General features: G+C 38.2%; 1 protein-coding gene across 2 annotated transcripts in view; it reads right to left on the bottom strand.

The window, feature by feature from the left end:
• Window positions 1-14,171, bottom strand: part of HNRNPLL (heterogeneous nuclear ribonucleoprotein L like) — a 29,053-nt gene that overhangs the window by 8,033 nt on the left and 6,849 nt on the right. Inside the window, exons 2-7 of one of the 2 annotated variants that reach the window (XM_063328298.1) lie at window positions 12,474-12,592; window positions 11,230-11,467; window positions 7,155-7,240; window positions 4,792-4,888; window positions 4,628-4,700; window positions 600-671 (exon numbers count right to left, since the gene is read on the bottom strand). In XM_063328298.1, the coding sequence (XP_063184368.1) occupies window positions 600-671; window positions 4,628-4,700; window positions 4,792-4,888; window positions 7,155-7,240; window positions 11,230-11,467; window positions 12,474-12,592 (685 nt within the window). The remainder of the gene's footprint in view (window positions 1-599; window positions 672-4,627; window positions 4,701-4,791; window positions 4,889-7,154; window positions 7,241-11,229; window positions 11,468-12,473; window positions 12,593-14,171) is intronic. The other variant, XM_063328299.1, reaches the window with a different exon arrangement.

Below are 14,171 nucleotides of genomic sequence, written 5' to 3'. Positions count from 1 at the left end.
TTGCCCCTTTTTTTTTCCCCACAGCAAAAAGCAGTAACGAGAGGGAGACAGTTGAATAGGAAGACAGCGCCTCATTACTTAAGGTAGAAAGGTATATCAGAAGAATGAAAAAAAGAACATCAGTGAACACAAGGCGGAACTTGCAAAGCAGCACTCCTATACAATCACATAGCTATACCTTTTCAGAATTACCTAAATTAGAAGAAACAAAGGCTACAATTCACAGCTTCACATGCAAGAACATCGGAGCTCTGCATTGCATCAAACCATTCATCAAGCTGCGTTGCCATTTTCTAGAAGGAAACTGCTTTTCCAGTACAGAGGTCATTGTCCATCCATTGCTATGGTGATGGCAACTGTAAGGAAACGTTCTACCAAGGAATACATCTGTACAGCCAGATGCTCTCCGTGAAAGAAGAGGTGCGGCAATAAATGCACATAGATTTCAGTGAATCACTAGCATTTTCAGAACGTGGACTGACAGCACCGCACGGACAGCCCAATTATGGGGGGGTCTGCAGTTAAGCACCGACTGAATATTTAAAATTCCACATAACACGTACAGAAATCATAACCACCTGTCATCCTATGTTACTTACCATAACCATCATGTCTAAATGATGATGGGTGCTCTCCCAAAATAGCTTGCCTCTGGCGGCCCTTCCCTCTGTCTAACATGTGGGAAGGGAAAGAAAACAGTTTAGTAAGCACAACTACGCACTTGACTTCTTCAGTTAAGACACAAAGCTTCTAGTTAAGAAGCAAAAAAGTAATTTCAGCCCTTGTTAATTTTATAAACGATTTCTCATTCATTATACATCTAAAATCACAAACTGTGGCCCTGGGACACCAAAATTAAAAGACTGCCATCTGTATAACAAGTTGCACTTAAGTTGATTGGGGGCAGTGTCCAATGAGGAGATGCAGACATTTAAAGTTTATGGAAATACCCAATAGTTTTCCTAAACAGACACCACACATTAGCATAGATAACACCATACAGCAGGATTTACCTACGTGTCTCTTAAAACAAATTTGAAATGCAGTACTTTTGAAAGACAGTACCTGAATCATAATATTAGCTTCAACAGCAACACATTTTCAAAGTGGGCTTCTTTCAAGAAGTTTCAGCATAAGCCAACAACAACCTGTATTACATGGTTTCATAATCAGTAAACAGAGAGCATTACATATGCGTACATATATATTTACAGAACACCTAATGATTTATGGGCGTGCTGAAAGGATTGTACATTATTGCATTATCAGCAGCACAGAACAGTTCAAGTGAAGAAAAACATCACTGAATAATGCACTAAAACAACGGTCAATCCTTTAAGAAAACCCAGTTCTCTAGGATATAAAGTTAAGCAAGGGGTCTACATTACTGGAGGAAAGCAGTGCATCACAGTCAAAGCTGTATTTTCTAATCAGATCCATGCTGCATGACAAAGGAAATCTAAACTTCCAGATTTCTTTGTGTTAAACAAAGATTTCTCACAAGTAAAAAAGCCATGTTGAAAAGGTGGGGCAAGACATTTATCAGTTTACAACAGTTCCCAGGAAATTTAAGTATGACTGCTGAAAACGGCAGCTCCCTCCCAATGCAGCTGGAGGAACTTCCCCTGAAAAAACAGGGACTATTCGCATTAGACAACGCAACAGTGGGAGATGAAAACACATGTGCCCTTTCTGCTCAGGATTTTGAGGACAGGTTCCAAGTCAGGTATTTACTTTGGCAACGAAGCCTGAGGAGAGAACAGCACTGAATACCTTCAAAAAATATAGAAGAAAGATTACTTTTGTGAAGTTTTGTTTTTCCATTCCCTTTTCAGGGTAACAGCTCTGGTTCTCGGCTCTAAAAAGCAAATGGGCAGTCATATCAAGTATTTTGAGCATTTAGACTGCGTGCAGTAGTCATCTTTCAGAAAAATCAAGTTTCTAAATCCAGTCTGTGGAGCTAAATCCTTTGAAACTGCACACAGTAATAGAGAAAGGACCACATTCTTCAAATAAAGAATTCTGGGAGAACACAGTTTGACAAATGTTTCCTCCTCGTGATGGTGTAGCCCACTGCTCTCTCCTTGCCCCATACTTGTTTCTTCCTTGAACAAAGTCCCTCAGTTGTGCCAGTACAAATACTTGTGCAAGCAGGCACTGAAACATGAGAACCAATCTGTCTTAAAAATTAATTCCGAATGGAAAGATCCTTTACAATCTAGTTTGAGTTTGGGGTTCGTTGTTTTTTGGTTTTGTTTTTAAATCAGGTCCTTGAGTCACTGCGTGTGCTGTTATTGCCACCAAACTACAGTTTGAGCTGTCTGGCTAAAAGCAAGTAGAGTACTAACAGTCAGGTGGTTTTTTTCAGTTCAATCTAGTACAATATGGGTTCGCAGCAGCAAGCGCTTGTTAGGAAGTTTACTTAAGTGGAGAAATACTATGAGGAAGTCTGTAATTTATTACCATAAAGAACCAAAACTAGTTCTTTATAAAAAAAAAAAGAAAGTAAGTCATTAGCAAAATGCATTTCCTTCCTAAGATTTGAGGGAAGGGGGGAATTCTGAAAGGATGTCCTCAGAACAAAATTCCTTTGGGCTAAGATGTTGTTTGCTGCGGTCAGATCCCTACAGTTTGGGTCACGTTACATTCAAAAGCCAAACAATGCTGCTGCAAGGGTAAGTTGAAGTTCAAATATGAAAACTCTTTCTCTCTCTCAAAAAAAAAAAAAAAAAAAAAGAGTCCTGGATTACTTTCTAGGCAAAATTGCTCGAGATGCCTGCTTTCTCAAGTACATTTCAGTGATCATTCATCAATTTATATTCCCATTTTCTAGATAAATGGATGTGGGCCGCAGTAAACGAAAAATCATGCTATATACAATATAGCATGATATATAGATATATATATAAAATACCCCCATCTAATTATTTTCTTCTTAAGTGTAGTACAGTGATGTATAGAAAATAGAGACAGGCTGCCAAAGTAACAAAAGGGGGGGGAAAAAAAAAAAAAAAAAAAGAGTAGAGTTCTTGAGAACGAAAGAGCCGTACCTATCCTAAGTTTTTCATTTTCCACTGTTTTCTCTAACTTGGGGAACATTCAGTTCATACAGCCATATCTATCTGCAGACCAATTACATAATGTAATTAGATGCACAATGTTACAAGTCAGGCTCCAAACACTGCAATGACCAAAAGATATGAGGGTCACATTAATCCTTCAGATTTTTTTCTTGCCCTTGAGTTTCTTCAAAACGCCTTTTTTAACTCAGGAATTTGAGAAAAAAAATTTGAATCCTGATACAAATAGTCATAATCCCCAAGCTACAACCAATACTGTAGCTCCCTTGTTAACTTTTTACAAGAACTTCATTTTGAAAATTCAAGCCCTAAGTTTTTAGTTGTACAACAGTTTTATAAGCCCAGCGTCTCTGCAGAATTACTTTGAAAGTGCATATCACTTGAGACGGCCAAAGCCCTGGCTCTCTCATACCTTTTGATAAGTAGATACTCTGTCTTGGACACATTGTCTTCACTTTTCTAACTTTACATTGCACACATTATTGTACATAAGTTACTGAACACTGCGCTCAATAGTTACAGGTATATATTTCTTAAAAATAAACACTTCACAGGAGTTAGGCTACACAGCAGTTTGTCTTTACATATAAAGTCATAGTTTCCACTGACATGAGTTAAGCTCTGGTAATTTTTTACAGCTGAGTACTTAAGAGACAGTATGCCTGTACCAATTATGAATCTCCCTATTTTAATACTTAAATATAACTGAGGGGACCTATTTGATATTGCACTGCTCAGTTTCAGCTATCTACCGATAAGGATTAAATCTCCCTACTACTAGACAATATTTACACTGCTAAGACTGAATGCAACTCTCACATACAGCATGTAATAAAAAGATTACAACGTCAACGATATCAACAAGAGAGGTTCTTAATTTTGGAGGTTCTCAATTTTTCAGTTGTAATTTTAAGGGAAATCAGACCAGCATACATACAAACTTGAACAGAATGGGTACAGTCTATCATGTTATTCATCCCACACAAATCTGAAGTACTGAAAGTGTCCTCCTTTAAAAACTTGTGGTGATGGTGCATGCAGTATGCAGACAAGGTGAATTGCAAGTCTGAGTTTTTTTTCAGAGGGTGTTTTTTATTTGTTTGTTTGGTTTTTTTTGCTGATGCCGATGTGGTGCATGATGAAGTGTAGAGTCAGCCTGATGAAGTCCTCTATCCTTCTTAATGCCTTGTCCAACATAAGGGAAAAAGAGTCGTTTCGAAGGAGAAGCAGTGTGCAAGTTTGTAGTTTGTAAGGAATAGTCTGTACCAGGTTTCCTCTCCTCCAAAGAGAGAGAGCTGCTTGGAGAAATGCAAGTCCTTGAGAACTGCGAAGGTGCTTGCAGGTGTGGGCTCCTTGTTGAACTAAGTGGCTCAAGCACACGGCAGTAGGGGGCACTAGGGCTCAGGGTTAATGTCCTGGCTTGTGAACACAGCCTTCAGCAGCACTGGCTTGCTTTGAAAATGACTATTGCCATACAGCCTGACCACGTATAAAGGATTGTCATTAGTACAGTCAAACATCTACAGCGATAACATATGAAAACCTACCTCGTCGGCCCAGATAGGGTTTAGTGTAGTCCCAACTATCATTGTCGTTTCTAATGACATTAAGTCGAGTTGGCTGTTCAAACAAAGTAAAAATGAAAAAGGTTAAGTCTTGATTATATATTTTTTTTTCCTAGTAAAATTAAGAGAGAAGGTCCAAACATTACCCTTGCATATTCAATTTTTAGTGTGCAGCATCCTGCATAGATATCTGCTCCATTGAGTGCAGCCTTTGCCTTCTGGGCACAAAACACTGATTCAAACATACACATCACGTTAAGGATCTTTTTCCCCAGGTGTCTCATTCATGTCCCTTTCTTCTGATACAGCTTTTTTTTTGTAGCCTGCAGATATTTCACTATTGTATACCTTACGAGAACTCTATACAGACTTTAATATAAAATTACCAATGTATATGGGTTCGACTTATGTTAAGCATATGTTTTTTTTTCAGGTGTAGATGGCACATGATGAGACCATCCATAAATTAGTAAAGTATTCAACAGATGCAAGCTTTGTTTATGGTCTGAACTTATGCCCTTTGGAAAGGGATATTCTGGTGGATTTAGTAATTTTCATCAGAGGACAGAGAAAGTTACCAGCAAGCCTAGAGAACAGTTGAAGGGAAAGTTGAAGCTGCATCGTTTGGGAAGGGATCAGAGCTCGGGGGCGAGAAGGCGTAACTTAAGACAATGCATCCCTTCTCACAGCTAGCATTAGCTAGAGACTCGTGGGTGGGGAGATCGCGAACTCGGTAGTTACTTTACAGCGAAAACAACTAAGAAAGAGTACGCTCTTTTTAGCTTGGTAGCCAAATAAAACCACAGAACTAAGAGAGATACTCTGAATGAACAAATAATCATCTTGCATCAAAAAATACAACGAGCAGATGCTTTAAATCCACTGTGCTCAAGGCAGATGCAGGTACCTGGCTCCAACATGAAGGTTATTTCATATCCTCTGCATACTCCAAGATTAGTTCTACGGCTAGCAGAAAAATATACCTGAGCCTTGGCACATGGCAATCCATGATCTCATACATACTCAATAACATAGGAGGTCAGAAAGCCTGAACCTTGCAGCAGACCAGAGATTTTGCACCACCCTTTGACATACTCTAGTGAAATTTGGTAGTCTGTATCAAGAGCATATCCCTTGTGTTTTACCACGCTCCTGCAGCCCAACTTCTTCCAAGTTGATGTAGGTTCACCGTGGAATTTAAGAGTGAGAAAAGCTAAGCTTCCTGCACCTCTAAGAAATTGTTTGACACAGGCTAGAACTGTGGGAGCATGCCTGCAAAAGTAATGGGTACTGCAATTAGCACTGAAACTTGAGTAAATTTTTTAACTTTTCAGACAAGGCTTGTCTTGAAGCTCACTTTTTTTCCCCTTCCCCCCAAACCGTTTACCTACACTGCTGCATTACTCTGCTCACATCGGTGAGTTTTCTTTCGATTCCTGGTTGTTTTTAATAAAAGGCATGTTGCAGAATTTAATTCAAAGGACAGAAGTGTGGTAGTTTCAGAGTATGAGCAGGATCCTCCCTACAACTTCCCTAATCTTTCACAAGATGCAGAATAACCATCAGCTGTGCATATTATCTGATCCAGACAACACCACTTGCCACAAATTCAACCCACTATCATAGTAAGTCAAACTACTGTCTGTTAGGACACACAGTTTAACCCTTCAACATAGATAAATATCAACGAGTTTGCTTTTATGGAAGTTAGAGTAATGCTTTTTGTCTGGCAAATCATCAATGCAGCCACCATGTTACAGAAGTGACCTCCTAATAAAGCCTGCTGCATTGCTAGCACCTGAAGTCACAAAAGAATTTCTGAGATTTTGGTACAATTTTGTCCAGGAAACACCTCAGAAATGGAAGGTGATCAGTCTCTAGGAAGGGGGTTATCAGAATTTTATAAACTAAGGCATAATCATATCAGACTTTGGACTTTGCAAACCGCAGTAACACATTAACAACTGTGAGCATTCACCCCATGTACAACTTAATGCTACAAATAGAGTAAACAGTAGGATAACAGAGCAGGGAATTTCCTCAACACATCATAAGCAGGTCAAGGAGGCCTAAGTTGGTCTTGTGCTTTAATAAAGTCAGAATAGTAAGACAAGCGGTATATATTAAAGAGTCTGAAGAAGTAAAGACGCACCTCTGCAATCCCTTACCTATTTCTTGAGTATCAACACAGGCAAAAGCCATGAAACGTTTTGTATAATGCGTTGTCAAATCTATGACATATTTCATGTCTGCAATTATTAGCCTGAGGGCCACCTATAAACATGGTTATCAAGACCATTCTTGACAAAGTCATTTTCCTATAAAGATGAAATGTTTAAGTGCTACTTTGTTTTAAAGACATCTACAAATTACCATGTCTTAGATAGAAATGAAAAAATAATTTGGTCTCAAAATTACACAGTATTTTTTCTGACGTTCTCATGTTAAATCCCATCTACAGTCAAGAACCTACAGAAAAAAAAAAAAAAATCACACTCAAAAAGGATATTCAACCATAGCTTGTATTCCATTTCTCTTGAATATAACAATGCGCTGAACTTTTCCAACAGGGTTGCACACGGTATACAAGACATCCTGCAAAAGAAGAAAAAAATATTGCATTCAGATGTGAAATTTCAAACACTTCAGGTCCACAGAACATTTTCTTGCATTGGCATTTAAATGCCAAAGAGCAACTTGTTAGCTTTTCATTTATAATTTTCCCTATGCAATTTATACACTCATGATTGGCATTTTTATGGATTATATGGTCCAGGCAGTCAAATTTGAAAAACAGGAAAAAACTTCTATAATAAGTACCCCTGCAAACATTAGTTAGTTTAACAAGTACCTTCAGCTATGTTAAAACCCAGTAATTGCACCCATGTGTCAAGGTGTCGTCCCTTTTAAGCATGCACTGCAGTAGTTTTACCAAAGCAGAGAGACAAAGTGACACTGTAATTATAGCACATTTCATTTCATAAGGCTGTAGCAGCTGAGGGTTGGATTTTTTTAATCGGTCATGTTCATTTTCAGAAGAGAAATCAGGGGTAGTCCACGATGTAAGCTTAGGTAGCTTATCAAAAGGAGAATTTAAGTGGTATTCACCTGAATCAAAGACACTGCAAGTGGCTGCCGTGCTTCTCCACTTCAGGCAGAGAAGGCTTCTGGCAGGAAACACTGAATTCATGCAAACTCATTGTTAACGCTGTTTCACCAGCGTTTGTCGATATTGCAAGGTACCAATGAAATTCAAGACCACCTTCAGTGTTGCAGAGGAACAAAGCAGAGAGGAGAAAAGCTGGCCTTACTGCACATTAGGCCAGGCTTATGATGTGGTGCTGGGAGTATGTCAAATAACAGTCGATTACACGTAACAACGCAGACATCATGGTACCAGAAACCAGTCTCCAGCATGAAGCTGGCCAAGAAAAATAAGTTGATTTTAGAGTGACTGTATGCCCATACTCAGAATTCCCAAGAGTCAGGCTTGAGAACCTGAACAAACAGAAACCGTGACTTCTTGAAGCAATTCACCTGTTAGATCACGTTGAAGCAGCTGAAAGCACATACGCTTCACCAGACAGCTGGCTTCATAGCTAAACCCAGCAGGCAAAGGCACTGACATCTCAGTGAAACACTCTACGACAATCTGTTTTTCCCTTCCTTTCTTTTTATCTAAACCAAAGACTTCCAAAATGTTCATTCTGAGATCTTCGTGCACATCCTCAGGTTTATTTGGGGGACAAGAGGAAGAAGGGGGGGAGTAAGTATAGTATTTATTATCGTGTTCTGCAGAATAGTGGAGCAGTTGGGAGGCAAAGGCTGGGGGGGGGGGAGGGCATGCTGGATTTCTTAAATAAATAAATAAAAATAAATCAACAAACACACTCCCACATACTCCCTCTCCACAAGAAGAAACTAGAAAAAGAAGATGCTGGCTACAGCTGCAGTGGTATAACTCCTGGCTCATATAAAGTACCATAAGCTTTAATACACAGGCATATTGCCACTAAAAAAAAATAAAACCAACAAACAAAAAAAACACACAAACAAAAACACACAAGAAACCAAAAACATTGTCCGTGCTCAGGGATCTTGCTCCAGACACTCCAGTGAGTGTTTTGCATAGCTAAATGAAGCAGGCAGAGGAGATTGTCAACCTTAAGATTTTCAGAAGATGGACATAGGTTTTTAGAAAGGATTCAAGCAGCATGAACCCCTAAAAAATAGGATTTATGAGATCATTTATAGGTATATTTTCTATGCAAGCTCAATAGCACAAACAGCTGCCATCAATTTCCTCTTGTTAGGGAGAAAAGAATTCTGAAAACTTTCCAGCTCCAGATTACATGAATTTTTATGCATGTGACTTTCTTTCACAATTTGTCTCTCAAAAGATTTCTTTCACAGCCACTTAATTAAGAAAAAGGTTGTCTTTCAAAATGTAAACCCTATTCAAAATGCCATCAGTGTCGTTAGCCAGCAGGCACACAGACAGCTTGATTTTTATTTTTTTTTTAATTCAGCTAGTTTAGATTACCAAATCAATCAAGTGATTCACAAGATACAGTAACGTGGGATATTTTATAGAAAAAAAATTAACACTGCATTATATACATACTAGAATATCATAAAAAAGGAGGCACAGCAACCTAATCTCAGAAGAAGTTGATAGTTAAGTTTAAAACATTTCAATTGCCAAGGCATACCACGCCTTCCTCATGCACATAGAGGAGGTTTAGAAGGTAAGTGAGAACTAAGAAGCACCAGCAGATAATAGCTTGGAGGTCTTTTTGAACAAATTCGGCTATTCTTACAAACAAATCCCTGACAAAGTTCTGCCCACAGCTAAGAAAACTGGGGAACAGAACTTCAAAGACTTACATATCGGAGCTCAGGCGAAACTTTTTCAAAGTGCCAGCCCGCCCATCACAAAGGGGTGGAAAGCAATCAGGAATTAAATACAGTTAACGTGCCCTTCGCTCCCACAGTCCTCTCAAAAAATTCTGCTAGGAAAGAACTAGGTCACAATTGTCATGGAGGAAATAAGCTGCTGCGAAACTTTAGAACAATTAATTTAGCTTCTTCCACAAGATGCCCTTGAGCAGACCAATTTCTCTGCAAAAACTGTATCTTGTTTTGAAAGAAAAGTTCTTAAGAACTATGGAACAGTTTATTGCAGCTATTCTGACTTGCCGCTTAAAACTGGTTGCGATTTTTATATTTTGTCTAACTGTAGTTCAAATTTAAGGAGAGAAAAGAGTTGAAGAAGAGGCGATGCTGGGTTTTGTGGGCTTTTTGGGGGGCTTGGGTTTGTTGTGGTTTTGTTGTTTTAAATAATGCAAACTGCCTGAGGCATTCTGAAGTGAACTGCTTCTTGAACCCATTGGTCAAGTGCAAAATTTTAATTTTTCTCATCTCATTCCTCGCTGTTACAGGTACAGCTGCTCTTCCCAGTTGCTATGACTCTACTAGTCTACACTATTTTCAAAGAGCTCTGATGCTTACAAGTAATTTTGGACATCTGCCTGCTTCTAGAGCTCATTGGTATACTCTAGACAAACAGCTGGGGGCAGAGTGAAAATAAAAATTGGGGGTGGGGGTGGTGTTATCATTTGTTTTCAAAAAGGAGCCACCATGCTAGGGGCTTCATCCTCAGAATTTAATATATGGCAGAACATAAGTTTTGCTCAATGTGCTGTATATTAATACTTGCATTAAATTACACGGTTCCACACAACGCAAAGACTTTGACTGATCCATACTATCCTATATGTTATGCCTAAGAATGAGTAACTTATGCTTGCTTATATCATGGTATTGCCAGTCTACTTTAAGCAGACTTTTTAAATTTTTCCTGAAATATTTCTGTCAACATGTACTATAAGATCTCTATGAAAAATATTAGCAGTCAATGCATGAGAAAACATGCATTCTTAAATATTAGCAAAAAATATCTGTATCATTAAAAAAAATATGCACATGTGCCATAAAAAGATGGCAGTAAATTACGATGCAACTGTATACGTGGTATGACTTGAAATACTGAAAAGTAAAATGTATCAGCCCAAATAAAAGTTGAGGAAGATTCCATCAAACTGGAGTGATCATCAACAGATGAAGGTTTTAACTTTCCACAAAGGAAATACATAAGAATGAAGGAGTACAATAAAGTAACCCCTCCTACTGGAAAAATTACTTGTTATTCAAACATACGCCACTCAGAGCCTGAAAGCTAAATGACATTCAATGTTGTGGCAACATATTTGGAAATATTTCAGAAGCATGTAGCAACTTAAACATTTCAAAATCCTGACCACTGAAGTGCTCAAATGTATTGCAAAATATCTGTACGACAAGACTGAATCATCTCAAAAAAAAGCTTTCTTGCAGAACATGCATGTTACTTAGGGGAAGATGATGTAGAGCTTTGGTAGGTGAATTTAATTCCTAACTCAAATTAACAGTGTACAATTTTAACAAATAGTACACAATGGAAGTAACGTAACAGAAATTGCTGCTCCCTGCCTTTTATTATTTTATTAAAATAAAAATTAAAAAAAAAAAAAGAAGAAACATACCACTGTAATTGGGTAGAGGGGATTCTGAATTGACAAGAGGAGAACTTTATTTCCACCAGATGGGTCATCGGTGTTCCCTGGTCGAGTAATCCTCTTACTTGTTGAGTAGTTGAAAAAGGCTTGCTGTCCAGCAATGTATACAGGTTCATCTGCAGCAAACGTTACACATTTCTTCGCACTTTCTACATTTTCAAACTCCACCAGAGCCTGGCGCTTAAATGGCATCATCATGACATAGCTGGTGACAGAAACATTACGGTAAGTTTTCCTATATGCTTACTCATAACAACTCCAGAGTCCCGTCTCTGTCATATATGACTTGTTTTTTCCAAACAATTCCTAACAAGGACATAAAGGGAAGGTAGGTCTCCCTGCTCGCGCTTCCCAAACCTGGTCAACACATTTCTAAAGCATTTCTACAAAACAAAGAAATGCAGCTATAAGATAAATAAGTAATAAATTGTTTTCCTGAAAACGTTTAATGGATAAAAACATTCAACCAATACAACAAAGAGTTAATCATTTACTAAACTTACTAGAACTACAATTCATGTTTCAAAAAACTTGCTAAAGCCATTTATGAGGTAAAGGATCAAAGAAAATGCAAGTTATAAAACACATTCAAAGTTTATACATTAAACATCTTCGCTGTTGCTAAGAAATTTAAAATACTATTTTTGACACAAAACTACCTTAGAGGAAATAAACAGAAGTTTATTCGAGAAGCACCCAAACCTCAGAAGAAGCTAGCTCTCCCCATTTACCTTCACTATTTTGTTCCCAGATGAGGAATCTTTAGGCTTTATGACCTTTGCAGGGGCTTCCTCTGAATAACCATCTCATTCTGAAGGTCCTACATATCACAAGCACTCCTCCCATAGGAAAAAGCATCACCTGCTCTGTGGCCCATCCTTATTTTTGGGATATTCACTTACATCAAGTCAACCACCCTTGTGTTGCTCTGCAATTCGATTTAACTCCAGCTCGTATTAAGGCCAGGTCTAGCTGTGCTACTGAAGGCTGACAGCAGACACTAGGGCATGGAGACAGTCTACCTCTGCCTGACCGGACTTGCCATTCACAGAAACGCAGAATCTTCACACAGCTAGAAAATCTTAATGCTTTATTATTAACTAAGTTCTAGTTTTCAAATGGCTACCATCATGTATTTAAAGAGGTCCAAGAGACTTTTAAATAATGCTCCCAACTTGTCCAGAGACATGACTTCATGCTGCTTGACATACCATATGGTTCCAAACTTTTCAAGAGCTTCCACAAGATCTGCTTCCACAACGGATTCACACAGCCCTCGGACATGGACGACAGGAGAAACAGAGACTTTGTGATGACTTCCCCCGGCATCCTAGCAACGAAATGACATTTTAAAATTCAAACACAGAACAAGGAATACTGCTATCATTAAGTAAAGTTAAATATTTGGCAGACACTACACTGGGTCCAGAAGCAGCCATCTAAATGTACAATCCAAGCATATTTTAAATAATTTAACTTTTCTTTCCAAACAGATTGCCAAGTTCAGTTGCTGAAGTCTGCTTAAAATAAAATGCTTTGCAGATTTAATTAAAGTGTTTGCACAGGCAAGATTTTTCTTTTATATATATATATATATATAAGCCTATTTAACACTTGGTTGAATTGCAGGAGGTCTTCCACCCTACTTGTTAAAAGCATAAAAAAAATAAAATATTTGGACATACACAATAGCTAAAATATTTCTGACATTTCCTGTTTTATTATGCCAATATTTGTTTGGGACAGGCTGGGAGGATTAAAAAGCAAGAACAAACAAGGGCCATCAGTAAACTGAATGAAAATTGGTTCTTTTTCTAATGCTCAAGGAGCTGTGAAGAAAGCTCCTTGCGAGAAAATGCCAGCTTCGTACTACACTTGAAATAAACCAAACCTCCCTTCTAATTCTGAACACTCTTCATATACGTTTTTAAAAAAACTTGCAATTTCTGTCCATATGGGCACGCTCTCACTTTTCACCCCAAGGCTGACGACCATGAACAGATTCAGACGTCGTACGTTAGCACACAGAATTCCCACTATGAACATTTTTCAGAGCTACTGCTATGACTTCAGACAGTCTTGGTTCTGTGCAACTGACGAATTCGGGTTGGAATCTGCTCATCTTTCCACACAAAGCCTGAAGCACGGCTGAGATTTACCTTATCTATTCTAAGACATGGGGGTAAAAATAAAAAGAATGAAGTGATATAAGCCAATAATGAGATAAACAGAGAAAGATCAGAGATAATAAAGGGCACACTAAAATATACAATAATTACCAGCATCCAAATTTCATACGTGCAACAGCAGTGTAAAGTTGATGTATTCAAATTTAGCAACCACATCTATGTGTTTGATCTAACAGATCAAGTCTTGTTGCTTTTTCACTTTTTCCTAAGTACCAGTATGGTATCTTCTGGAACTAGAGAGAGTCTCATTTGCAACACAAAGGAGCATTCAGCTCTAGTAATTAAGTAACCACAATGATTGCTACTACTACGACAGACATTCCTGTCTTCCCTATCTGTTTCAACTACAGATTCAAGTGAGAAAAAGAAAAAAACAAACACATTCCAGATAACTACAAATTGAGTCTTGCGTGTTTAATTCCTGTGTTCTGTACACAGCTCTCCCAAAACAATTACGTATTTTTTCTTTAAATCAAGGATTTGACCATTCTGTTTGAACCAAAAGCCAGCCCCTCAGACTTCATCAGAGATCAGAACAATCTGCTGTGCGATTTTTTTAAGCTTAACTTACATTTTATTCATTTGCAGTATGAAAGCATTTTAAGTGGCAACACATTTCTTTGAATAACAGCAGTGACGATGGTGGGAAAACACCGCTAGTGATATTTGCATAAGATAACATATATCCTGAATTAATCGGCTAAGGTCTACAGTGGTAGC

This window comes from Chroicocephalus ridibundus, chromosome 3 (genome assembly GCF_963924245.1).
Source record: "Chroicocephalus ridibundus chromosome 3, bChrRid1.1, whole genome shotgun sequence".
Classification (NCBI taxonomy): domain Eukaryota; kingdom Metazoa; phylum Chordata; class Aves; order Charadriiformes; family Laridae; genus Chroicocephalus; species Chroicocephalus ridibundus.
This window is presented reverse-complemented; position numbering and strand designations above follow the sequence as displayed.